We start from the raw sequence: 26,419 nt of genomic DNA on the forward strand, positions 1-26,419 counted from the left end.
GTTAGCTCTTAATTACCGTTTAGGGCATTGTAAATATTCGTGAGTAAACTTTAAGTTAGCATAAATATAGTAGCGACGTCGCTATTAATTCGTGAAACGCTTTAAATCATGATTGCGCTCTTGACTCCCCGGACTTTTCGAATCGCGTTGATATAAATTTGTCTAAACGAAACTGATTGAACGTCGAAGGTTGATTTAACACGAGTTAGGTTGAGATAAACGACAAAGATTTCATCGACGATATTTTCATGAATATTAATTAAGTAGAATAATTTTCACCTTTCGTTGCATAATTTCCTTGCCTTTAAATTAAATATATATATTTTTGAACTCTTCTAAATGATAGGAATAAGAAAAGTAACAATAATTAATTCTTGTCTTTTTTAGAAATTTATTTAAAATAAAATTTTTTAATTTATAAATTAAAAATTTTGAATTTTCTACAATTTTATTGATAATAAAATATACAATATTTACAGAACAATGTATCGAAGAGTTAATTAATACTTTATTAATAAAGACTTATATATAATTTTCCATCAAATTAAATGAAATCGTCAATGAATATTTGTTGTTAATATCAATGTAATCATGTTCAAACACTTCTCGATTCGATTAGATCGGCGTGAAGAGAGAAATAGTAAAGAAGAAAAGAGGGCAAAATGAAACTGTATAATTTCCACGATAGATAACATCCGCTGTGTAAACTTGATTCCGTAGAACTCGACAGAATACGAGGTATTCGCGAGACAGTGAGTTTTGTCGGGTTAATTAGCATATCAAACGTGTATTTTTGATGATACGTGTGCGTGATGCGATTCCTTTTTCTTCAGCGAACCGAACAGAGGCAAGCATCGTCCAATTTAGCATAATCAATTCGACAAACTGAGAAATAATTACACGGATTACTGGCGATAATTTAGCTTCATATTACATATTCAAAGATAATATCGCGAATTTTTATAAAACATAAAACGAGTTCGATGATATTTTGTTCGCGTGATAGGAAAATTTTATTTAAAAACCATCTTTTGATATTAACATAATCAAAGGAATAATCAAAGAATACTGGTTAATTTATTAAATGATTAAATATATAACTACTCTCTGTTTTCTTGATATAAAAACAAATTTTATTCGTGCAATGATTGAACTCGTTTGCGGTACCATCTAAAAAGTTTACGCCAAATATTTATTTTCAATCTCGTTAAAAGACCCGTTGCATGCTACGAGATGAAATGAAGTAAATGTATATATCATTATCGTTGAACGTCGTACAGTGAAACCTGAACACTCCAGATATAAAAGTCGTCAACTTAAAAGAATAAACGCTTCTTCGTCTTGATTCACAACGATCCATGTTAATTAGCTGGTAATCAAAGAGAAGAAAAATAAAACTAGGGCTGCGAATATCCGTGCAGGTTTTTACGTTTCGCTCTTGTATTTAAAAAGGCTCTGGCGAAACGTAATGGATTCTGTATAGACGAATGGAAGGTATGATTGAAAAATGGTGTACCTTGAAACAACAAGTTCTTATTAAAATTCTGTAGACTTCTCTTACCTTTTGAGACTTTTCTGGAAATGTTTAAACATATGAATGGAAGATTTAAATTAGGGTTATTAGGAAAATTTAGAATATTTGGGCATTTGAGTACTTAAGTACTTGGATACTTGAGTGCTTGGCTGTTTTAATGCTTGAAAATTTGAGTTTTTGAGGATTTGAATGTTTGAGTATTTCAATATTTGAGAGGCACATTTAAACAAAAATTTTTAATTAATTACATAAAACAAAAATAATTAAGCTATTAAAATAGATTAATTTTACTAAACAATTTGTGGTATCAAGGTACAAGTACAGGACTTGAACTTTTATATTTTGTAAGAATCTTCAAGGGAAAGCATAATAATTACCATAGTAATTATACGTAATATAATTTCTGGCGATTTATTACGTCTATCTATTATTGTAATATAATTATCCTAATAGACAGAAAATGAAATAGCCATATGTATGTATAAGCACGATGAATCGAAACGATTGCACGTCATATCGATAATAAAAGATTGCTTATGAATTATTGATACGATGTAGATGTACGATCATTATTTAAGCTTAACGTGTATTCACGTCTATTTTTAATATTCGAGCATTAGTGATATCCGCTTGAGAATTTCGCGACTGTTTGCATGAGACGGGAACAACGAGAATCTTAAGGTGATTGCATTATAATTGAGCAATCATAATCGAGAAAGAAATTGCGGATAACTTCGACAGCCCTAGAACGTTCGCAATCAAACATCGACTCTTCTGCCGTGAGATTTTTTCTTCCTGCATAAAATATTGTTTTCTTTTCTCTGCAATTATTTTTCGCAATTATTTTACGACCATTAAAGGGAAACAACGTCAGGCGGTTCGATGGATATTCCATGGTGCATCGAACCGCGATTATTTCTCTGGAAATGAACACTTTGAATGCCATGTCAATTATATTGGAAATTATTTTGTTAAATACAGGTATAACATAGGTGCTATTAAGATTTCGCATAATTAAGGTTTTCCTAATTTTCGAAGTCAGTCACATAGATTTTTCCAATTCTCAAATTGGGTTTCTGAGGTTTTCCACATATTCCAATTTTCTTGGGGGATTTTTCAATTGTCAAACTATGTTACGGGGGGTTTCACAATTTTTAATTTACAACGTGTTCCTATGTCCATATAGATTTCTACAATTTTCAAACTATGTTACAGGGATTTTTCACATTTTCCAATTGCCTTATGGGGTTTTTCAAATTTTCAAATTTCTAAAAAGTAGAATAAGAGTATCTCCAATTCTAGAACCTTGTTATAAAAAATGCTTTGGAATTGTGTCATATAGGTGTTACCTGTACCTGACTAAATTAATAACAAATAAAATTACTAATTGACGGTATATATTTTCTACATCCTTTCGCATGGCACTCAAAGTGTTAAAGATAAAAGAAAAATAGTCTCACGTAACAATGATCGCGATAAGAAACCAAATGAAGATGAACCCTCTTACTTGATAAAAGAAAGAGAACACATTACCGTACCTTTAGCGATGTGTAGACTAAGCTACCTTAATCATTTACTAAAGAGTGGTTTATATAGTTTATCCGTATCCACCGAGTATATTCGTAAAATAATCGCGCGCAGCAACACAGAAGAAGAGGAATGATCAATAGATCACTGGATCGTGGCGAAAGAGATATCTCGATCGCTTTTCTTACTGCGTTCTTTCTTGGTAAAAAAGAAAAGGATACACTTATCCTGTATGTTAAGTTATTAATTAGATTCCTAGACAAGTTATTTGTTCATAGTCCTATAAATACATACATGTATATTATATATATATATGAACAATGTTTTATGGATCATTATTATCTGAATAAAGTACGTTAAGTCTTTTAATAGTCTTTGTTTTTTATTCAAAAAATGGTACTTTATGCCTGTAGATTTATATTTTACATATTTATTTATTTTAATAAGGTCAAAAGCATGTCCAGTCTTGGTGAATTTGTAATCGCCGTAGATTCTGAAGACGTTACATGCCAGGAGCACCACCCCCAACTTGGACAGAGCAGAGAAGGCGCTAATTCGGCGTCGAAAATTTAGTTCACATATTTGTCAAGGGAGGCCAAAGCTCTCCCTTTTCAGTTATTAATTATTTTATGCTTTTTATGGGCAAAGACCCACGCTTCCTAATTTTTTATTATCCCACTCCTCTTTATGGACCAAGGCCTCCCTTCGCAGATATTTATTTCTTCATTCTTTTTACGAGCCTCGCAGGGACTACCACTAACTAAATCACTGTATCTCCATATCCCTTGTATCTCCGTATCCTTGTAGCACTGCATCCCTCACATTACTACCTTCCTTACATCACCGTATCCTTTACATTCCTCAGTTCTTTATATACCTGGATCCTTTACATTCCTCAGTTCTTTATATCCCTGGATCCTTTACATTCCTCAGTTCTTTATATCCCTGAATCCTTTACATTCCTGCATCCCTTGTATCGCTTCAATCCTTATAAAATATATATTATAAATATAATATTTATGATTGCTGGTTCGAATAAAGGTAAGTAAAGGTAAGTAAAGGTAAGTATTTTAAGTTTAAATTTTTTCAAAATTTAGTTCCTTTTTTCGCCGCTAGAGGGCGCTGATCCAACGTCGAGAATTTAGTTCACATTTTTGCCGCTAGAGGGCCAAAAATGGTGCATGGTTTAGTTCCTTTTTTCAAAACCAGATGGCGCTGATTCGACATCGAGAATTTAGTTCACATTTTTGCCGCTAGAGGGCCAAAAATGGTGCATGGTTTAGTTCCTTTTTTCGAAACCAGATGGCGCTGATTCGACATCGAGAATTTAGTTCACATTTTTGCCGCTAGAGGGCCAAAAATGGTGCATGGTTTAGTTCCTTTTTTCAAAACCAGATGGCGCTGATTCGACATCGAGAATTTAGTTCACATTTTTGCCGCTAGAGGGCCAAAATTTTTGCATGATTTAGTTCCTTTTTTCGACACCAGAGGGCGCTGATTCAACATCGAAAATTTAGTTCGCATTTTTGCCGCTAGGGGGCGCTGTTTTTTCGAAATTTTCGCGAAAAAAAGAATTAACTTACCTTTACTTACCTTTTCTCGAAGCAGTTTTTGTAATATATTTATTATAAGAGATGCAGAGATGTAAGGAATGTAGGGATGAAAAGAATGTAGGGATGAAGCGATGTAAGGAATGTAGGGATTTAAGGGATGAAGAGATGTAAGGAATGTAGGGATGAAAAGAATGTAGGGATGAAAGGAATGTAGGGATGAAAAGAACGTTGAATGTGCAAGATGCAGATATCTAAGGGATGCAGGGATGTAGAGGATATACAAAAGTCAGTAATGTAAGGGATACAGTGATATAAGAGGTGTAGGGATGTAAGGGATGCAAGAAAAATAATAAATAACTAGGAAGGGTGATCTTAGGCCCAGGAAAAGGGATAAAGTAATAAATAAGAAAGATGGTGGATAAAATACGAAGTATTTGGATTGGCTGGTCCCCGCGAAGCTTACAAAGAGGGTGTAAAACAGGCGTAAATATTAAATATAAGGATTGAAAAATACATCCGCACCCCTCGGCGATCGGTATAAGACTGAGGAGGTTTCTCTTCGCTCTAGATCAAGTGATTGACAACGGTGCTGCAGCACGAGAAGTCAAAACTGTGATCTACCCTTACTGTCTATTATCTGGCCGACACCGGGGGTCGCACCCTCTCCTCGCACCATGCAAGGGTGTCTGAAGCCCCCACACCCGACGCCAGTGACCCTAACGACCGCGTCTTATTAGATCTATAGTCACTGGAGATAGCCATTCGCTTTCGATATCGGAAGCATAATTAATTATTTTGACAACCGACTTTTGAATCGAATTCATTATTCATTTTAGTGCTTAATTAACGACTCGCTTTAGTTAATTTAGTTAAACTATTTATTTGAGAAAATTTTGTTAAATAGAATAAATGAACTGAGAGAATAAGTCCTAATTAAAAATCACTAAAATTACACGTATATCAACCAGAAATAATGAAAATGAGATGGAAAAAAGAATCGGTGTCGAAAACGTCTAACGTACGAGCACTTTAGGAAACGAGAAGCGTTGCATAAAGTCGGCGTTTTCTTGCGTCGCCAAAGGCGTACCAGCCTCTCTGTCACCTCAGTCAACAATTTCAAGGAATGTTGAAACCCCGTTGTGACGCAGAAGAGTAGTGGCTCGTTATACAAAAATTTTACGACCCAGTACCCTCAGACCCCCCCCGTCAAATGAGCTCTCGTCTGTGCTCGAGCCCACGGCTAATGAGTCTGTTGTTTCTCCAATTAGACCGAACACGAGACGGCCTTAGTAGAAATAAGCGGAAAGGATGTTGGGCCACGATACTTGCTCGCTCTACGTGCTAAGTGTTCTACTTCATTCCAACCAAATCCTTGAGCCACTCTCTGTTTTGCCATTTACCCTACCGGTTCTTGCGATGTATGTCGAATATGATGGAAAGGTTGCAAAGCAGCAAAGAAATGGAAAATATTTTATTTTATATCATGCAAATCGTGAACAGTAAATCCAGATACAAAATCTTATACAAAAATATAGAAACGCCGATTATATTCTACTACGGCGTATTAAATTAATATTTCGATGAAACATATTGAGAGATCACTTTCATAGCTTCAAATGTCTCGGCACCAACAGCTTTAATCTCGGAAGGCGGTAATACGAATCCAGAATTTCCTCCAGGTAATTCATACGTGTATGATAATTTCACGCCTGCTTTGGCCATCGCCCAATCGTCGCTACCACCAGCAGATGGGTCTATTTACGATAAAACATGATTTAAAAATTATATAAAATAAAGTAGTAGCTTAAACATAGACAAATTTAAATAATTACTTACAAAGGTGATTAGCAGAGGTTCCAAAAGTGTACTGAGTCCTGCGAGTTTTAGCGATAGCTTTGGCACATTCGCTGGCAAGATTTTTCTGTTGAAATAGAAAATAATATTAGAAAGAAATAGAGTAAATTTAATAGAAATATTATTGTCTGCTGATTAATTTACTAACCAGTTCTGGTTCATTAGCTGGCACGTTGGATGTGTAACCCCATGGATAAAGGATGTACTATAAAATAAAATAAAATTGTTAATAATTTATTTAGTTAATAAGTTATTTATCATTTCTTAATTATAATTGTCATAATAATAGTGGGTGTACCAAGACTTTTATTCCATTAATAATTTTAATTACCTGACCATAGGAGTGCATTGAAATGTAGGCTTTGATTTGTCCCTGTCGTGCCAAAATGAAGTTTTTCATATTTTGTGTTTCTGGCTCAGAGAATGCTTTAGGTCCGGCATAAGTATCGCTGCATGGGTTAGAAGATGCACCCACAGCTGCAAATTAAAAAAAAAATTCTCTTCTACTAGAAACGTAAAAACTTACGTGAAATTGATAAGCTATCATCTGTTAAGAGAATAAAAATTGTACCACTTTAGAAACTAATTAATCTGCAGGAGTGGTAACTCAGAGATAATGAAATGAATATTTTTAGAGCAAGCGTCGAATTTCCTCGTGGGTAGTTTAATACGTGAAAGTGCAACCACGAATTTTCCGTAGCAGTCAACTTTCAAATAGCACGACGAATTAGACCCATCTCAATTTAGAGACTTGCCATTTCAGCCTTGCTATGCTCTGTACGTCGCATTTCGCCAATTTAACCCGTTGAAGTTTCGCGAATGAGAACAAATTCCGGTTACTCTTTTCAGTAGTCCTTTTAAACAAGTGTACTCTTAATTTCTTTCAAATCTATCGTGTCAAAAAAATTGAATATTCTACAATTAAACAAAAGAAATGGAACAATGTAATTATACCAGAGTTGTTAGTTTAAATTTCCATACGCTGCATAGGAAACAATGTTCTTTTAGTATTTTTGAAAAAATTTAACGTAGGCAAATTATATAAGAAATGTAATATTAGAAAATTTGTTGAACAATTAAACCTTTCTCTGAATTTTACAGCTCTAATTATAATTAAAAATATTTTATTTTATTTTGATTAGACGAAAGATGCATCATTGATATATAAATATTATGACTGTTCGATTATCAATCTTCTGTGATTTTTATTCGATCAATCAAGTTTAATAAAAATCGCTATCTCGAAATATTAATTTACTTGACAGACTTTTGTCTGATAAGAACCCTATCGAGGTCGATCAATTTATCTTTCAAACAAACGATGATTGTAAAATTAAAAAAAATTGTAATTGAATGATTGTAATTTAAAAATAAATGTTGGAACTTACACATCCATGATATATCGTAATTTCTGTTTCCATCAACTCCACGACAGACTGAACCACTATTGGCTGACCTTGTCTTTCTCCACAATCGGTTCTAGAAACACAGGTGTATAATAAGAAACAAAATAATTAAAGAATCTTTTATAAATTTGGAAAATTCAAACTGTACTTGTACAATTAATTATATTAATTAACACTTGTTAATTTTCTCATTTTTACATGCACAATTATCCTCTGTACAAATGTATTATTTATCCTCCTACATTCTGTATATCAATTAAATATTGTTCAATAATTACCGCTGTTTTTGCATGAGTGAACTCGTAGCCATCAGGATTCAAAACTGGCAATATGTACCAGTCAACTTTGTCTAAGAGATATTTGTGATTTGTTAATATCTGATCTACTGTGTAAAGTGCTGTAACAGGGGCGATCCATTCCCTGGCATGAATTCCAGCATCGATGAATATAGCCGGCTTATTTTTGCCACCAGTCGATAGCTTTAGAACCACCATTGATCGTCCTTCGTAGGATTTGCCAATATTAATTAGGGAGGCTACGTCACCGTGGGTGGTCTTTACATAGTTAAGATACTGCTGCACCTGTATGCCATTACGATTATTTATTATTACTTAAAATAAGTCATTTGCAGAGTTAATTAGCAGTACCGACCCTATGTTCAGTAATTAATTTAATTTTAGAATGGACTCTATTTTTATATGAGTAAATATTAGAAATTAGAAATATTAAAATGTTACGATTATTTATTGTTACTTAAAATAAGTCATTTGCAGAGTTAATTAGCAGTACCGACCCTATGTTCGATAATTAATTCAATTTTAGAATGGACTCTTCATTTTTATATGAGTAAATATTAGAAACTACAAATATAAAAATTTTACGATTATTTATTGTTACTTAAAATACGTCATTTGCAGAGTTAATTAGCAGTACCAACCCTTTATTCAGCAATCAATTTAATCTTTGAATGAACTCTTCATTTTTATATATATGAATATTAGAAAATAGAAATATTAGAATCATAGAATAATTAAACATAAATTAATATTATTTACCTCGTTGTAACTGGGATAATAAGTGAAGGATAATCGTCCAGCAGCAAAGGGGTCCAGGAACCTCGTTTGTAATCTTCGCTCGACCACTTGCGTGATATATTCTTCCATAACTTTTTCTTCAACATTGTCAATAGTAACAGTATAGTTTACGTTATACAACTGAAGAATCTCTTTAAACGTTTGCACTTTATCCGCTGTAACTAAGACGTCCGCGGAATTTTCGGTGAACCTGACAAAATCAAAACCAGGTGCATCCACGAAATTCTTCAGCAGGGGGAATTCTTCGGGTGAGTTGTAGGAGATAGAAAGACTCTGCATCCTGTGAATTTCGATATAAGTATCGTTAATTAAAATATTAATTAACTGAGGTAAGAATAACGAGAAGAAGATGAAAATGAAACTTACCCTTCTAAGGATGGCAGGACTTCTTCAGCGGCGAAAGCAGCCGCGACACAGATCGTCGCGATCAAGAGGACACGCATGTTGGCTATTGTCGATTAAAGTTCCTTCTCGTTCTTGAAGATTATATATATCATATCCTATCTGTGTTTCCCGTACTCAAGTTACATTTACGTGATACCAAACCGATTTCGAAAATCACTGTTCACCGTGTTCGATGAGACATTCTGATTGAAATATCGTTAAACAGATCATGAAACTGGAGATAAGATCGATTTCATTATAAAGATAATACCGTTATCAAGACAGATAGCTTTGATTGTAACTACTTCTCGAAGAATTAATTAATGATATATGTATATGGATAGAACATTTGTTCTAGTTTAAACAAAGGACACAATGACGATGGATTTTTATTCTCTGATAAGAATGCATTGATAAGACTGAAAATCTCATGTTTGTATTTGGGTGATCAGTAAAAAATATAGAGTTGTCTATACATATACATTGGAGGATACAGAAGGGAATGTCTTCTAGTGTAATCTTTTGAAGAATATTATTTGAAGTAATTATAAATAGTAATTAAATTCATTTGGATAAGATATAAAGAGACGTTAACACTTATCGTTCTTTGAGGAATGGAAATTTTATATTGATTGAAAGCATTTGGTTTTTTTTATATCTAATCTGATGGTAGAAGAATATGTCGTGAGAAGAAATAGGCAAGGTTTATATAAAACTTTAGTTTATAACTTATGAACATGTAAGAAGTGACGAACATATAAGAATATTAACGTGGTTTTAAAATGGTATCGAAAATAGTAATTAAAAATACGTATGGTATTAACAATAAGAAGACACATAAAGTTCGAACATAAGGGTACAAGACGAACGTTGTGGATATAAAGAAATATGCTGTAGTTTATTTAGATATATTGTAGTTTACCATAATTATCTAGAAATGTACTATACTTTAGTATTACAACTTCGTCGTAAATTTCAATCTGATAAATCTCTATAAAAAAAAATACTTTCTGTAATTGAGATACATAATAAACTTAAATTTGAAAGAGTCTTTTCCTGTGAAGATTTTGATATCTTCGCAAAAAAAGAAAAAAAAGATATCTTTGTCAGATATCTTATGCGATGTTCTTCTGCCAAACGTACATGTTACTCAGACCAATCCTTTTCTTCGGAATTGTGACTGGAGCCTAGATAAACAAAGATTATACGTGAAAAATAATTCAAAGTATATTCAAACTTACCGGGCAAATTATTTCTTAACATACCTTTTTAAACTTTTTGAAATTAAGAGTAGTTTGATCTTGCTGATTAGTATTATTTGATATGCTATCTTCGTGTTCCTAAATTTTAAGAGGAAAAAATATTATTTAAAGTTATTTTGAAAAATATCAAATGATACACTTACGGCTCTGCTTGTACTTGACATTTTTTGTACCGAGATTTCTGCAACTGAATCGTATGAAAGTGTTCTTTTTACGGGACTCTTACATTTCTTGGAACATTTATTAAATCTGCTGATACTTGATTCATCCTTATGAGTATCATCATCCATTTTACCTTTGCAACAATCCGATGAGTTTCCACGGACATTTTTGTCAATAATCTTAACTTCATTAGTATTAGATTTAGCAGTGTTACTTTTATTAAAACCTACACTGTCCTCGTCTGATGAACAGACGACAATTGTACTTACTTGTGAGATTTCCTTCAGATTCTCTATTGGAGTTTTGCGTATCGGACTCTCATTCGTTTTAGACAAAGTATCTGACTTTTTAAATACAGAGACTTCACTTAAATGTTCAATAATTTTGCTTGGATTTGGCTGTACCGGACTGCTATTCGTTTTAAGATTACCTGTTCTTTTCGATGCAAGAACTTTATTCAAACGTTCGTTCATTTTCTTTGTATTTGACTGTATTTTTTCAAATATATCATCCTCTTGACTTATATCTATAATTTCCTTAATTCGAGGTTTAACACTAGCTATCGTTGGGGATGTTAATGACTGACTATTTTCAGTCTTTTTATCATTTCTTAGGATGACAGAATTTTGGGTAGAAGACTGTAAGTCCATTGACGTTGCATTTGAAGCGAAAGAGTCGCATGTCTCGGGAATACAAACATTCTCCTTAGAATGTTGTGCTTTAGCATCTTGTTTAATGCTTTCTGTCACGATAACGTTAAAATTACTTTTTAGGTTATTATTTTTTTCTACCGGTGTACTGCATACTAGCCCTTTTAAAGACGTACACGTTAAATCTTGACTGCTGAAACTATCGTTCGTTTCAGGAATAATTTTAACCGCCTGTTTAGATCTTGGCAAGTTAGCATTTGATGTTGATGGTCCGACATCGACATCTTGTGTATCGATTATTATAACTTTAGATCTTTCCGGTCTTGTTTCAGGTCTTGTCTCAGATATTTTTAAAAATTCTGAGAATCGAAATTTGGGATTGCAATATTTCTCTACGGAACAATGCAAGATTGCAAGAGGAATTTCGAACTCTGGTATCATTTTACGGCGATGTTCTTGTAACGCCTTATCTGGAACAAGAAACGGAAGAAACTTAAATAAGTAGAAACATAAAAATAATTAATAAAAGAAACCTACATATAGAATCATATTCAGGTACGTTGTGTTGTGTTGATTGCGTTGTATCGTCCCCAGGATACTGCAATACAATCACATTTGGCGAACACAGCTCCTTGGGAGTTAAAGGTTTCTTTGAAAATAGCACTGATCTGCCACCTGAAATATACCTATTATTAGAATAAACATTTAACATCATTTTAATATTTTATTTTCAACCAATTATCGTTTACCTGCTAGGTGAATCATTTTTCCATATATCTTATATTGATTCATGCTAAAATGAACAAATATTAAGTTTGAAAACAATGTTTTTCTTTTGTTGTTTGGATGAAGTAACAGTTTTGTTTTATCAACCAGAGATTCACCAATTAGAGGAACATAATTGTCTGGACTTGGAAGTTCTTGATTATTAGTCACTGCACGCTGAACTGCTATCCAATAATCTATAGTTACTATAGGTATAGCAGATGCAAGAGCCCAAGTAACCTGTATTATATATAAATTAGTGTAAATTCAATTGCTGAAAACATTTGATAAAATTTAGTTAAAAGGACCTTCTCGGTTAATGTAGCTTTGGATACTGTCAGATGAGTACAATTATTCGTCCACTCAGTAGAAATCACCCCATCTATCTGATCCATTAAATTTTGAAGGGTGATTTTATCTTCGTCATTTAAAGTAGATATCACTGATATTACTGGTATATATGTTATCCTAAAATAACAGTTCAGTTAACATTAAAGAACCATAAAACTTCAAATTATAAAAACATAGAAATGAATACTTTACGTAAATAAAGAATTTTGTAAACCAAATCGTATTACATCCTGACTCCTCATCTCATATCCTTCCTCACCGATTTCAATGTTATGATTCTCCTTGATGATATAAGTCCCATATCTTGATTGTTTATCTTTTATTATACATGCTGATATAGGTTGATCCAACTAGCAAGAAGTAAGGTTTATAGTAGAATGATATAATTTTAATTAGATAATTCTAAAGTACATTATTGTTAGTACCCTTATATCACTTTTAGGTTGAACGCATATTGAAGCATGCGTTTTGCTGATAGATTCATCATCTGGTATAAGAAGATCTCCTCTTTTCCTGCCAATTATTATCTCTACCAGTGGTTTTAAGTATATACGCCTATCGCCTATAACAAAGGTGTATTCAGAAATGATTCAATTGTATTTAATGACATATTATTTTACATTAAAAATAGAATACCATTTTGTTTCTGCAAATACCACATTGTATCTGATACAGTTGTGTAATAATATCGTTTTATATCAATATTAATACAACATGAGATGATCCTTTATTTCAGTAACAAAAGTTGAAAATTAATTTATATATATACACACAGAGTCAAGCAAAATAAACATCACTGACATTTAAAATTAAGTGCTTGTGCCATCTACCAAAAGTCGCGTGAATAGGACTATGATATCTGGTCGGTGAAGTGATTTTTTATCAGTAATTTATCGGTTAAGGCGATGTTAGCGTGGAGGTGGAGGCCAAACTTCGAATTCCGCGTCGGTTTCCGCTATTTTTTAGCAGATGGAACCACAGTCAAATCTCGGTTGATAAGTTGTTAAGTAGTTTGCGCCCTTTTTAAACAGATGGCAGAACGGTGGAACTTTAAATTATTTTTTACATATATTAATTTAATTTTACAAATAAATTATAATTAACGCTTATACATCATCAGTAATATAACAAGTGTCTACTACTATAATTGATGAAAAGAGTTAATGAATAAAAATTTTATTTTTACTATTTAAATGTGTTAAAGTTTTGAAAGTTAATCGCACTTAGAAGATAAGGATGTTCTCTCAAAACTTTATTTAATAATAATAGGCAGCAAAATACAATACTATACATATTTAATACGACGATAATCATTTACAATATCTTTCAAACATTGAAGCTAAATGTTACAATTGGGCAAGCAATCTTTTTCTTCTCTATAATAAATTCGCCGATACTCTGAATTATTTATTGAAAACATTTGAAACATTTATTAATAACAAAATTATGATTGAACGAACTATCCACTGTCTACTTTAATTTTTCAACTACTTTGATTTATTCTTTCCTTCGCTCGATAAAACAGTTTCCACACAGATTTCCGAGTAAAATAAAAATAATCGCAAACTTACGAGCTACGACGGCTATTTACAATATTAAATACATTTGCTGGTCGTACTGTAAATTGCAAGACAACCGATCCTTAAAACGGAAAACCCGAATACCAAGGACAAACGAACATATATACATGCACTACTTAATTAATTAATTATAACATTAATTTGAACTACCAAAAATACACGAATTTACAATGCTTACAGAGAAGAAATCTGCTCAATCCTTCTCGCGCGGCAGTCGCCCGCAAACTGCCTTCTAATATCAACAGTGATCGCGACCATATTTACATTTCTTCCTTAAGCGAACCATAAACACAATCACTGGATTCGTTTGTCCAAAACTCAATAGCTCCTATCTTACATTAATCTTGTAAAGATTGTTCATCGCTAAAATTTACAACTTAAATAATTATTAAACGTACTGGCATTTTCTGTTTCTTCAACTCGCCTCGTAAAATTTCCATTCTCACCTCGTTATTTGTTAATAATTTTTAACACGTTTAAATCATACCTTATTATATACATCACAAATGTAATTAACATTTCTTGCAACAATAATAAAACAATTAAGTGATTGCTGCTGCCCTCAGTCTCGATTATCTGAACGAATAACCATTTATCTAATGATCAATAAATAACTAAATCATTCTTCGATTCCTCATCAATTTAGTTATTTTACAATTCAAAGAGGAACGCACAAAATACGCATACAATGCAACCTCAGCCAAGCCAGTGGCCATCATAGTTCATCTAACAAACATAGAAACCAATTTACCCTTAGAAAACTTTCATTTTCCAATAACAGAAGTAACCTTTTCAGTACCAGCTGTAAAAGGGTTGATGAGGAGCTGGTCTAGGGGGTTGTTGGAAGCCCTGAGCACCGTAATGGCTGGCAAACGCTTGATGAGGATGAGCAGGATGGGTGTGTGGCTGTTGCAAACTGGAAGGTGGACTCGGTAGACCTACCCTTCCTCCGCTGGAAATTGGAAGGTTCCACGAGGGTGAACTGTTACCCTGGCTGACCTGTTGCTGCTGCTGTTGTTGCACAGGTGAAACCGAGCTGATCGGTGGCAGGTCAGACGAGGTCAATTGATCGGACGATGGGTTCGAATTGCCAGAATTAGGACCCATCATTGTCACCAAAGAATTAGGAGTCGGTGGAAGTTGATGACTGCTTGCCTGTTGATAGGTCGACGAGACTGGAGCCACTGGGGACACTTGATGACTCAAATGACTGCTGCTCGTTGACGAAGTCGGTGGTAACAGCGAGCTGGGGTAGGTAACCGATGGTGGCAGACTGTAACTGGGGGTGGAACCGACCGAAGAAGGTAGACGAGTGGAATCAGAAGCCAATTGATGAGACATCGTGGTATGGTGCGAAGAATAGAGCTCTGGAACTATAAACCACGTGTTAATTAGAGATTCTATTCTATTCATTACGCAACAAATTTTTCTTAACTGATCAACTACCGGTGCTTTTATCTAAGTTAAATACAAGCAGATTGTGAAATTTATAATCTTACCTTGACTGGAGGAGAAGGTAGTGTCTGGCAGAGTCTGTCCATGTGGATGGGGGTGAGGATGGGTCGGTGGGACGGTTGTGGCAGCATGCGGATGGGGTGCAGTCGGTGGATGAAGAACGTAAGAAGCCGTAGGATATGCTACGGAACCGACGTATCCTCCGGAACCGGTCGAGGACAACTGTTTCCTCAGCCTGGCTCTTCTGTTACTGAACCATACTTGAATCCTAGCTTCCGTTAACTTGGTCCTTTGAGCCAGTTCCTCTCTGGTGTAGATGTCAGGGTACTGTGTCCTTTCGAACGCTCTCTCTAACTCGTCCAATTGATGAGCAGTGAAGGTGGTTCTGCTTCTCCTCTGCTTCCTTTTCAGAGGAATTCCTGGCTCGCTTTCGCAATCGGAACCGGAGCTTGTTTTACCTGAAAACAGAATTCAGTCAACATTAGAACTTAGAATATATTTTATAATAAGTATCTGATTGGTACCAATAAATTTACCGCTCGTTTCATGGAACAAATTCGGGTAAAGAAGCGAAAGGTCGAAATAACTGGTTGCCATTTGGAAAATAAGGCAGACCAAATGACCAGGTCGTGTCTAATAGCTATTAATTCCTGCATGCACGTGTCACCTGCTCAAACTCCGTCCAGGTGAATGGACGTCGCTGCTTTACGGTTTGTTTTGCCGAGCTCGAGTTCAAAAGGAGCCGCACTTCGGTTCATATTCTGCTGGTTATTTCACACTCGATTCGAGATCGACTACTTTCCCACCACGTTCCCTATGTTCTTTTTTTCTTCCCTTTCCTTTTTGCCCCCCTACTCGTGTGAAAGAGTTAAAGTGCGTGATTTCCATCGCGCGTGTCGGTTTTCTAACTTTATACGTGTATCGGAATATTAAACGACAGCGAAGGTAAGGAAATCGAAAATTGTTACAACTCTATTCCCGATGAATTAAACGGATCGTGAATAAGCGCGGAGAATATGGCTGGCAAGGACGATTGATGGACAGAAGAAAAGTGATGACTTATGACAGTAAGAAAACGAGTTATGGAATCCTTTCTCCTTGACTCTTAAACGCAGCAAGGATTTCAACTGAATTATTCTAATAATGATTTTTTCTATATTCCAGAAGATATGTTTAATTTTATATTTCCACTTTTCGGTGTACGAAATTAATTTCATCTGCACTTTGTTAAATGAAGAATAAATCTGTCGCTATCGCATTCCAGTCGCGACAGAAGAAGACGGGAACAGGAGGCATTTCGATGGCGGTTCAAACAGAAACGAAGAGACAGAAGAGACGGAGTGGCGCATTTTTAGATTATCGTAGATTCATCATCGCGGCCGCGAAAGCAGAGACGGATGACACGCGCGCGTAAAAAGAACGAGGCTGGTTTCTTCCGGCGAAGGCCTCGCCGCGTCTTGAAATTGTCGACTGGCTTTACACGGGCCGCGACTAATCGGCCGACGACGCCTGACGCCGGGACGCCCCGCGTTGATGCCCATTCGACACGGACTCTATTCCCGGACGATCCGTTTCTTCCCTTTCCCTCCCTACCATCGTTTCGTTTCTCTTATTCCAACGGCATTCGTCTCTCGCCCCTTTATTTTCAATCATCGTACCTCCGATCGTCGATAAATTTTAATATCATTTTATTATATCTGATGGTTCAAAAATTAAGGTGATAATGATTAATAAACGAATGGATACGTGTCTTTGATGTTCTCAGGTTGAGAATACGAGGGGAAGCAACGTGGCGCGTTCGCGAAATCACCAAAATGATTATATATTTCAGGAAGACTAAGCGACGGAGAGCGGCTAGTAATTACCAAAATTTCAAACCTAATATTACCCCCGCGAGGTGAGAGATTGCTAGGTTGCCGTTCGACACGATTTCGCTATATGGACCAAAAGACACGATATGCATTGTATTTTATTTTCAAAATTAATTTATATTGAAAGAAATTTCATATAAGTGATTGTTATAATTTTGAATGGTAAATTGACTAAAGTATCTCCTCGTCAATCTGACAAGTATAGTCGGCAGTCTTTACAAGTTTCCCACCCCCTCTTAGGTAACGCGTTGTTTTTGTGCCCTCCTCTTTTTGTTTTGAAAGGGCAGCCGACCATCGGGGGCTGATCGACTTACAAATCCACGAACAGTTTCTTCTCGTTTTCATCTTTTCATCTTCGCCGACAGACGTATTTTCCAATGACCGCAGCCTGGACCACCGTCGGTACAAGTTTCATTTGTCTCCTCGGGGGTGGCAACCCCTGCAGACCGTGAGAAATTTTTCTCATTTTCCACAAATTACGTGGATCGTTGTAATTAAATATGAGATTCATTATAACGAGTCCTAATGAGTGCAGAATGAAAATGTTTTGTTTCAATGAAATTTCAAATATCTTTGCAAAAATATAAAGAAACGAACGCGGGTATTAAATCGAGAAGATATTTTTCTGTTCTTTCGTGTGTACGTCGATGTTCTCGACACTAGCTATCGGAGTTTCGGACGTGCACGTGGGTATGCACAGGGCGGCAAGAAGATTACAGAGTCGGTGGCTATGCAACCGGCTACCGATCGTTCGCGGCCGACGATCGTGAAGCAAAACCGGTCATTTCAAAGATCGAGAAACGCGGAGCTGATTAATGCGTGAGCATTTAATTTATTCATTCGCCGTGTGCCGACAGATCCAGCACCGTTTCGATCCTTGGTGGTCCGAAGCTGAGGCCAGATGATGAGGGGTGTTGATTGTTCGATTCTCGCCAGGCCAACAATCGTTCGCTATTAAACTTTCAACTTCGCAATTTTCCTATTTCTACGTTACACCGTGCTTTTCTGCCACTTACAACACGTGTTCCCCCCTTTTCGGGCGTGGTTCATCGACGAGGAAAGGGTTGAGCGTGCGTGATCGCGGAAGTGGGTCGGATAGTTTCTTATTTTTTGTAATAAAAAAAAAAGTTATAGGGGAGGAGCAGGAAAAGTGGATAGAATTTGTAATTACGAAATGAATATTCGAGGCTTAGGGAAATATCTCAGGGTATTTATTATAGCTTTGCACGAGGGTGTTTAATTGAAGCCTTTAGAACGTTCAACTGAGAGTTAACTTTAGGAAACTTAAGAACTTGGAACTTGGAACTTAGAAGGTTAGGAATTTTGCAACTTGGAACTTAGCAACTTAGTAATTTGGAACTTAGCAACTTGGAACTTAGCAACTCGGAAATTAGGAATTTGGAACTTAGTAATTTGGAACTTAGCAATTTAAAATTTAGCAATTTGGAACTTAGCAACTTGGAAATTAGGAATTTGGAACTTAACAATTTGGAATTTAGTAATTTGGAACTTAGCAACTTGGAATTTAACAATTCGGAGCTTGGAGCTTGGTAGCTTGGGTGCTTGGGAGCTTGAATGCTTGGGAGCTTGGGAGCTTGGGTGCTTGCAACGTAGAAACTTGGAACTTAAAAAATTGAAGTTAGGGACTTAGAAACTTGGAACATACAGCACTAAAATAAAGTAAAGAATCATGAAAGATATCCATGATACCGTAAATACTTAAAATCTCATAACACACCCTTACCAATTTGAAATGCAAATTTTTCATGTAACTTCGTTTCACGAAAGTAGGGCGAAGTACACGCAAACTTGTGATAAGGCAAAGGAAAAACGATTTTCTTCGACGTGTAAGAAGCAGTTTTTCGAATCGTCTGTAATGATTAAAGAGTGCCTGGAGAAAAGTTTCAACGTGAAGCGCAAATTAACTGCGAACTACTTGCTAAGCTCCACTTCTGATCCCCTTCGTAATTTCCTACAAGGTAATTTTCCCTGCGGCCGGAATATTACGTTGTTCAGGAAGCCGTTCCCTTAATGGTCACTTTTATCGCGGACGCGTTTCTTATCTATTTTTTACTTTCTTCCTATTGTGCCAGAAGAAGGAAAAGCAGTGAATTTTTCAGCCTCGCTTAAAACGCAGCGTGAAAATTTTCTATGCCGATGTAGACGCGCGATAAAAGAAGGCACGCGAGCTTTAACCAAGATCGCGCTCCACTTTGCTGACAAATTGCTCCTCCTACCAGATATCGCTCGGCAATTAAGCTACAAATTGAAACGTTCCAAAGAACAGGCATAGAGAACGTAATACCGAGATTACGAAATTGAAATTTTTCATTTTTCATCGCCGAAGAATAGTCGGAAAATTGCACCTTTGCAATTGTAAAATGATTCAACTAATTAAAAATTTGAATATCTTCAAATATTATCAGCGACGGTAAAAGATAAATAGATATTCCATTGAATTTCAAGAGAGTCTGCCACGTAAGAGGCTGGAGGAACCAAATTATCGAGCAATGCTGTTATAATCTAATTTTGCACAGTGGCGCTGTTACGGGGATATTTGCGAGAGGCTAATTCACTGATTCAGCTGGATCATCAATCTTGGTCAAGCTGGAAGACACACGGAGTGCGATGTGTGTGCTCTCGATCGGAGGAGTTTTTGTCAAAGGGATATTAATATGCAATTTTGTCGGTAGGGAATTATGTGGTCAAATTTCCAATCAAAATTAAACAAATTGTCTGAAGGAAAAATAGAATATAATTTAAGGAAACGGAAACTTACCGTCCCCAAGTTTCGCCTCGTCTTCAGGATCTCGTCCTCTGAGAAGCCTGGAAATCGCAGAAACACTTGGAGCGCTGGTCCTGTCGCAAATTCCCTCCTTGATCAGTCTATCCCGAATTTCCCAAGAGAAGATTCCTGGATTATCGCGTTTATACTCTTCGATTCTCGCCTCGACTTCCGGCGTAGCCACCCTCGGCTTGCTACCACCGATCACTCCCGGCCTGATGCTTCCGGTCTCTTGGTACCGGTTTAAAATCTTCGATACGCATCCGTGCGACACCCTCAATTGCCTGTTTCGAATAAAAATATGAAAATTAAATAACAATTTGTTATTTGTATAATATTTGTAGGAATATGTGTTCAGTGATATATGATTTATTGAAGAAGTAGATTCTTTAATAGGGGAATTGAAATTTCTGTTTACCTTGAAATAACGCAAGGCCTAACTCCGGCTGCAGCCATCTCGACAATTTTCAATCGAATGTGATTCGGCAACGGCCGTCCATTTATAAAGACACCCCCGAGCTGATTGACGCGTCCCTGACCTGGTATCGATCCTAAATCTGCGACAAAAATCGTGCAAGATTAATGCAGAGATGTTGAGAAGACATTGAGAAAGAAAAGAAAGAAAAAGAGCCTTTCTCATCGAGACGCTATATTTTTTTATAAGATCGAAGTTCGATTACAAAATGATATCCTTGATAGTTTTAAGGTGACTTTTCAGAAACTTTACGAAACTATTGTTTTTCCATTCACAATCAGTCAGGATTCGTCGAAGGTTGATTGCAAAATCACGAATCCTTTAGCGAGCGAGCGAGCGCGCTTGGAAACAAAAGGTAAAAATACAGTTACTCGATGCAGAATAAAGAGAAACCTGGATTTATCGTTCCACCTTCACCTCGACGTGTTTCCTGTGTGTCGAGGTGGAAACAGGACGAAAGAGGAGAACGGAGGATAAAAAAAGAGAGGAAGAAAGAGAGTTACAGTAGGCTGGCATACAATCCCATAAATAACGATAAGACTAATGAATCTTAAGGGTTTACGGCGTATAACACTGATAGCGTGTAATTTGTCTCGTTCACTGTAATCAGGCCCGATTACGATCGGGAAAGAACTATTTAAATAGCGATCTCTTTTTATTAGAATACATATTTAATTATGTAGTTTGATGCATCATAGCTTATCGTACAGCTGCAAGTTTTTCTTGACTTACAATCTGATTGTGCTATGACAATACAACGGTGATTAAGTGTATATTTTCCTACAGTTACAAGTTCTTGTTTAATAGAATTACTTTTGGGGGTGTGAAATGTGTAGAGGATTAATATTACGATTGGTAATTTTTTAATTTTAGGAACTTAGGATCTTAGAGACTTGTAATTTTGGAACTTAGAACTTGGCAATTTGGAATTTGGAAACTTGGGACTTGGCAACTTAGGAACTTAGAAATCTGGAACCTAGAACTTAGAAATTTGGAAACTTGGAACTTAGAAACTTAAAACTTAGCAACATAGGAACTTAGAAATCTGGAACCTAGGACTTCGAAATTTGGAAACTTGGGAACTTGGGAACTTAGAAACTTGGAACCTGGATCTTAGGAATTTGAAACTTGGAACATACAAGCTTAGAAACTTGGAAATTTGAAACTTGGAAATTTGAAACTTGAAACATAAAAACTCCAAATCCCGGAATACCTCTTATTTCACTCTCCTTCATTAGATAATTAATATCTAATGATTTCTCTAACATAAGTTAAAAGACCTAGATCTACTTTTATGTGACAGAGAATTTTTCGTCTGGCAAGCCTTGAATCGAAAGGGAAAAAACACCTCCAGATAATTCAAACGTAACACTGCTCTTTCTTTTACGATCGTGTAAAATGCTTAAGCTTCCAGTTAATCGTAACTAATATTACACTAACGTGATCGAACGCGCAAAAACTCCTTCATACAGGTGTGACTCACTTTTGTGACATAGTAACGAGAGGAAAAACAGTGTCTGATTGTTGATGCGAGACCAGCCGAGAAAAAAAACACAACAAATTATTATTATTATTCTTATTCGTTTAATATCACGAGATATGTGCGATCCACTCGTTACCATAATTACCTTCGACTAATAGCAAAGTTGGATGAAAAAATGTTCACACGCATGAGTGGGCATCAAGAGCGTAATTACATAATTTTTTCGTCGCAATACTAATAATAACAACATGACCTTTATTGCTTTTATTCAACGTAATATCCTTAATCAGAAAATTTATTGAATTTTCACACCTGTCAAATAGAGAGTCATCCAAATTCGAAAATACTAAATAATTTAACTTCTCAAATTTTTGCACCTAAATTAAAATAAATTCTGTAAAATTTGTATAAACATTACTAACTTTGATAAATGAAGCAATGAAATAAAACAAAGAAAATTAAAAGGCATTAAAATCACAGGTAAATAGACGGTGAACGAAACGCTCGATTTTCTTCGCTTTCGATTTTTTCGGTCGGTCTAGAAATTCGTCGGTTTTTCATAGAAAACCACGGCTCGCAATTCTTCCAAGCGGAAAACTTGGCAAGAAATTGCTCGCTTAACATTGTTGCCGATTAATGATCGTTTCCCACGCTTGGATCTGTCGGATCGCTGAGTTCGTATCACCTTGACGACAGATGAAGAAGAACGAACCGGCGAATCGATGTTCACGTAACGAACGAAAGAAGAAAAAAAAACGGAGGGAGAAGAGAAAAAACGATTAAACGTTGCCTTCGATTGCATAAGCTGAATTATGCACTATTTTTCGTGTGAAAATTATAAAAATACTTAAGAACAATCAATAGTGTACAGTATTTGTAAGAAGCTCAATTCGAATGGGGTTGAAAAAGATAAAAGAAGATGGTTCTAAAAATTTTTTACAAAAGCTTCTATCCAATATTTCATAGAAACACAGAAAGTTTCTGTTACAAAATAAATTTCTTTCTATCAAAAAATTGTCATATTTGCAGAGGACAAATAAAGATAAATTGATAAATGTTCACGATTCTTTTCTTACCATCGACGATTTGCATTCGAGTAGTCGTTGCAATTAATTTTCAATCAAGGAAGCAACAATTCCGAGAAACAAACCGCGAATCAGCGTTTGCTTTTACCTCACACGTTGACTTTCAGCATTGTAACAAACGAATTAACCATCACCTATGCCAAGTGCAAGTCTCACAATTGCGAAAACATATCCCACCGTTATTAATCTTCCAAGAATGTTTAATTACACGTTCCACGTGCGTTAAACGCGTCCATTTTGCATACGAAGTCGCACATACGTTTCGGTGATTAATTGTTACGTGTAATTAAAGCTTGCTCCTTCTGCGTAACGTCGGACAGTGACAAATGATCGTTTATCATTTGCGTAAACAACAAACAAGAATCGAGTAAAAATTCAGGAATAAACACACAATTTTCATTAGGATACTACTCGGCTTTAACTGCGAGAAATTCAATGGTTCACACGGGAGTATTACGTTATTTAATACTCTTCCTTGAATTAATACTTGTTGCAAGTTGCAATTATCAACCCACGGCTGCAACTTGTGTAACTCTTACGTCCTTTCCGCTAATCGTTTAGTCATTTTTATAATAGAAACTTTACAGCACTTTCAGAAATATAAAACTGATCAAATCTTAAGTAGTTGTGGGTCAATTGACACCCAAACTTACAAATCATATACAAGGATAATTTTTAACTAAAAAGGTTTCATATATTGGTAGAATAATTTTGAAAGGAGCAGAGAAAATAATTTGAAATACAAAGTTAAATTAAAATTGGTTCTCTCTCCATGGTCCGCCGTCCGAGGGTTAATCCTTATAATGACCGACGCTTCAAATGATTACCATTATACTAATAATAAAGGGTTGCAAATTAATTAATTAAATTTGAAAATGAACTATTTCTGTATATAATACAGTAATCTTATTAGACACGTTTACTTTCACTGTGACGGTGAACGTAAAGCATCATCGTTTACTTGATTTCTAATCAGCTTTCAATCTGACGCCTTGCATATCAACGCTAATTAAAATTATTCTTTTTTCTTTGGAGCCTGATCTCGCAAATTGAGTAGCGACTTTGGAAATTGGCTATATAAGAGAATTTATGAGGTCATAAACGAGGGTCACAGGGTCGTTTTTCCGAAACTTTCCAGAGGAGCTCGTGAACGAGGTTCTTCTGCCCACGAAGGACAACAATGCCGAACAAGTTTCACAATTACACGGTCGATTTTCAATTTTGCAAGGAGTAACGAGGCTAAGTAACTTTTGTAATTTCTTAATTATAAAATTGAGCAACTGTTCCTTCAGTCAATGACATCTCAATTAATTGCAATCAGAGATATTAAAATAAATTCGAGCCGTTACATTTCTAATTACTGAAAATAAATATGACTTAATTTCGTTGTGTAATGTAATCTTGAAAATTAACAATATTATTCTTGCAAATTAGCAAGAATATCGTTCAGAAATATTTAGGCAACCCTGTCTAGTTTTTTCCACATGGTGTAAAAAAAAATGACTGAAGGCGTGCTAAGTTGAAAAGCTGGGATTTGGAGAGCGACGGCAAGGAACCTCGAAAAATATATTTCGTTATTTATGACGGTCATTAATGGTAATGTTCCGGTCTTCACGGGTCAGGTAAGGTTATATATCAAAGCCCCGTTTGGAATCTAGCAAGACGTCCTGTCGGTTAAATCTGGAGGATGCTCCTGCCACCGGGCCAGTTGTAAAATTGAAATCCTGAATGCTCTTTCACGAAATGCTGCACAATGTCATTCTGGTACCCTCGCAAAATTTTTGAGACCGTTCGATCTTATCACGCTTATGAAAATTATCCAAATATTCCATTCAAGTGCTTTGAACGTTGAAACAGGATTAGACTTTCAAAAGATTAATAATGATAATTTAGCAAGAAGCAAAGAACATCCAATTGTCGCGGTTAATATTTCCATTTCTAACTGTACTACTTATGCCTTCGAGCGTTACCTTGAAAGGGGTATCCAGTGAAGCAGGGTCGCATCATCGAGAAGTTAGTGGTCACCGTCATTTCAGCGCGTCCGCGCCCCCAGTTCCTCTCTCACAAAACGCCACAAAAGCTGTCACACCACTGTTTCTCCTTCCAAGGGGGGAGAGAGGGGAGAGGGGCTTCACAAAAAAAAATAGAATGCTTATCACGAGAAAATCAGCACTGTCCCCGGAATCCTTGTCCACGTTCGAAGAGAAGAGGAACACGCGTATCCCACTCTTTCCTTCGCGAAACTGTCACTTTAGAACGTAGTTCTCACTGGCTCGATCAGGATCGATCTGTACGCGATCCAACCTCTTCCAGATCCCCACTGTGTATCTCTAGTATTTGGCCGGGATCCAGACACCTGTCTCTCCTTCGAAGCGCGAAGAGAGTCCTTCGACGACTGAGTTGGATCTCGACAGATCGCTTTCCTGATCCGGACTACCTTGGCCGACCACTCGACACCCAGGGTAACTAATGCTTGGCCACTCCCATCCTCACTTTGTCCAACTTCGGGACGATGGTAGGGGAAGGTGATGTTCGTTTGCTACCAGCCAGCTGGTCCCGGTCACCTACCGAGGACAACGTGCTCGGTGTTGCTTTCGTGCTACCTGTTTCTCGGCTACGTCGACCAATCCATGCGCCGAAAGGTTCGCCTAGTCGCGCCCCTGAAGGCACGCCCAGCGGCGCAGCGACGGAAACGCACGGGGGACGCATGTCTGGAGACCATGCTGCCTCCGGGATCACTGATACTCTTTCTGATACGATTCGGTGACGCGGGGAGGGAAACGATGCCGGATCAGACCCAAGGGTGTTTTTTCCACCGTTCATTCGACGAGGGTTGATTTTAAGGGATGGTTACTGCATTCGATTGGTCTGATACTTTTGGATTGGTCAGGTTCAGGACGATGGCTCTATCAAAAGTAATATTCATTATTGAAATGAATTCTTCAATTGATTAAACTAGAAATAGTTTCTACAAATTTTTGTTCGCCATTCATTCGACGAAGGGTGATTTTAAGGGCTGACTACTGCATTCGATTGGTCTGATCGTCTTCGATTAATCAGGTTCAGCCCATTGGTTCTGTAAAGGATGATATTTATTAGTGGAATGATTTGTTCAATCGATTAAACTAGAAATAATTTTTACA

The 26,419-nt window shown here is 36.2% G+C and overlaps 3 protein-coding genes across 5 annotated transcripts; all 3 read right to left on the minus strand.

Annotated features, from left to right (window-relative positions):
• Positions 1-6,070: 6,070 nt before the first annotated feature.
• On the minus strand, positions 6,071-9,542 carry LOC114871244 (carboxypeptidase B-like). The gene is made up of 8 exons (XM_029176917.2): positions 9,335-9,542; positions 8,930-9,248; positions 8,153-8,455; positions 7,857-7,947; positions 6,800-6,945; positions 6,617-6,673; positions 6,451-6,535; positions 6,071-6,368 (listed from the first exon to the last, which is right to left on the minus strand). Exons 1-8 carry the CDS (start codon positions 9,409-9,411, stop codon positions 6,184-6,186), a joined length of 1,263 nt encoding a protein of 420 aa, XP_029032750.2. The 5' UTR covers positions 9,412-9,542; the 3' UTR covers positions 6,071-6,183.
• Positions 9,543-10,231: 689 nt separating this feature from the next.
• Positions 10,232-13,485, minus strand: LOC114871229 (nibrin). Of its 3 annotated transcripts, XM_029176888.2 has the most exons (10): positions 13,179-13,485; positions 12,968-13,104; positions 12,735-12,892; positions 12,500-12,659; positions 12,176-12,431; positions 11,964-12,101; positions 10,758-11,896; positions 10,618-10,692; positions 10,496-10,539; positions 10,232-10,343 (listed from the first exon to the last, which is right to left on the minus strand). In XM_029176888.2, exons 1-10 carry the CDS (start codon positions 13,201-13,203, stop codon positions 10,328-10,330), a joined length of 2,148 nt encoding a protein of 715 aa, XP_029032721.2. In that variant the 5' UTR covers positions 13,204-13,485; the 3' UTR covers positions 10,232-10,327. The 3 variants fall into 3 exon arrangements, 2 of the variants coding, with proteins under 2 accessions (XP_029032721.2, XP_029032720.2); XM_029176887.2 differs by having other exon boundaries at positions 10,232-10,539; positions 13,179-13,484; XR_003788539.2 differs by lacking the exons at positions 10,232-10,343; positions 10,496-10,539 and having other exon boundaries at positions 10,758-10,909; positions 11,046-11,896.
• Positions 13,486-13,793: 308 nt separating this feature from the next.
• LOC114871230 (protein gooseberry-like) lies at positions 13,794-25,742 on the minus strand. The gene is made up of 5 exons (XM_029176889.2): positions 25,247-25,742; positions 20,652-20,790; positions 20,228-20,517; positions 15,622-16,035; positions 13,794-15,495 (listed from the first exon to the last, which is right to left on the minus strand). The coding sequence occupies exons 1-5, from the start codon at positions 25,305-25,307 to the stop codon at positions 14,915-14,917; spliced, it is 1,485 nt and encodes a 494-aa protein (XP_029032722.1). The 5' UTR covers positions 25,308-25,742; the 3' UTR covers positions 13,794-14,914.
• Between the last annotated feature and the right edge of the window lie 677 nt (positions 25,743-26,419).

The sequence above is a fragment of the Osmia bicornis genome, chromosome 10 (assembly GCF_907164935.1).
Source record: "Osmia bicornis bicornis chromosome 10, iOsmBic2.1, whole genome shotgun sequence".
Taxonomy (NCBI): domain Eukaryota; kingdom Metazoa; phylum Arthropoda; class Insecta; order Hymenoptera; family Megachilidae; genus Osmia; species Osmia bicornis.

What these genes read in the sequence shown, in the direction of transcription:
- LOC114871230 (XM_029176889.2), bottom strand. Translation starts at nt 25,307, where the DNA reads ATGACGGTGACCACTAACTTCTCGATGATGCGACCCTGCTTCACTGGA. An exon ending in CACTGGATACCCCTTTCAAG is followed by an intron (nt 20,791 to 25,246) that starts GTAACGCTCGAA and finishes TTTTTGTCGCAG; the next exon opens with ATTTAGGATCGATACCAGGT. An exon ending in AGGCCTTGCGTTATTTCAAG is followed by an intron (nt 20,518 to 20,651) that starts GTAAACAGAAAT and finishes TATTCGAAACAG; the next exon opens with GCAATTGAGGGTGTCGCACG.
- LOC114871229 (XM_029176887.2), bottom strand. Translation starts at nt 13,203, where the DNA reads ATGTGGTATTTGCAGAAACAAAATG. An exon ending in AAAAATGATTCACCTAGCAG is followed by an intron (nt 12,102 to 12,175) that starts GTAAACGATAAT and finishes GGTATATTTCAG; the next exon opens with GTGGCAGATCAGTGCTATTT. An exon ending in ATTTCAAAAAGTTTAAAAAG is followed by an intron (nt 10,540 to 10,617) that starts GTATGTTAAGAA and finishes TTGTTTATCTAG; the next exon opens with GCTCCAGTCACAATTCCGAA.
- LOC114871244 (XM_029176917.2), bottom strand. Translation starts at nt 9,411, where the DNA reads ATGCGTGTCCTCTTGATCGCGACGATCTGTGTCGCGGCTGCTTTCGCC. An exon ending in GTCCTGCCATCCTTAGAAGG is followed by an intron (nt 9,249 to 9,334) that starts GTAAGTTTCATT and finishes CGAAATTCACAG; the next exon opens with GATGCAGAGTCTTTCTATCT. An exon ending in TCACTCATGCAAAAACAGCG is followed by an intron (nt 7,948 to 8,152) that starts GTAATTATTGAA and finishes CTGTGTTTCTAG; the next exon opens with AACCGATTGTGGAGAAAGAC.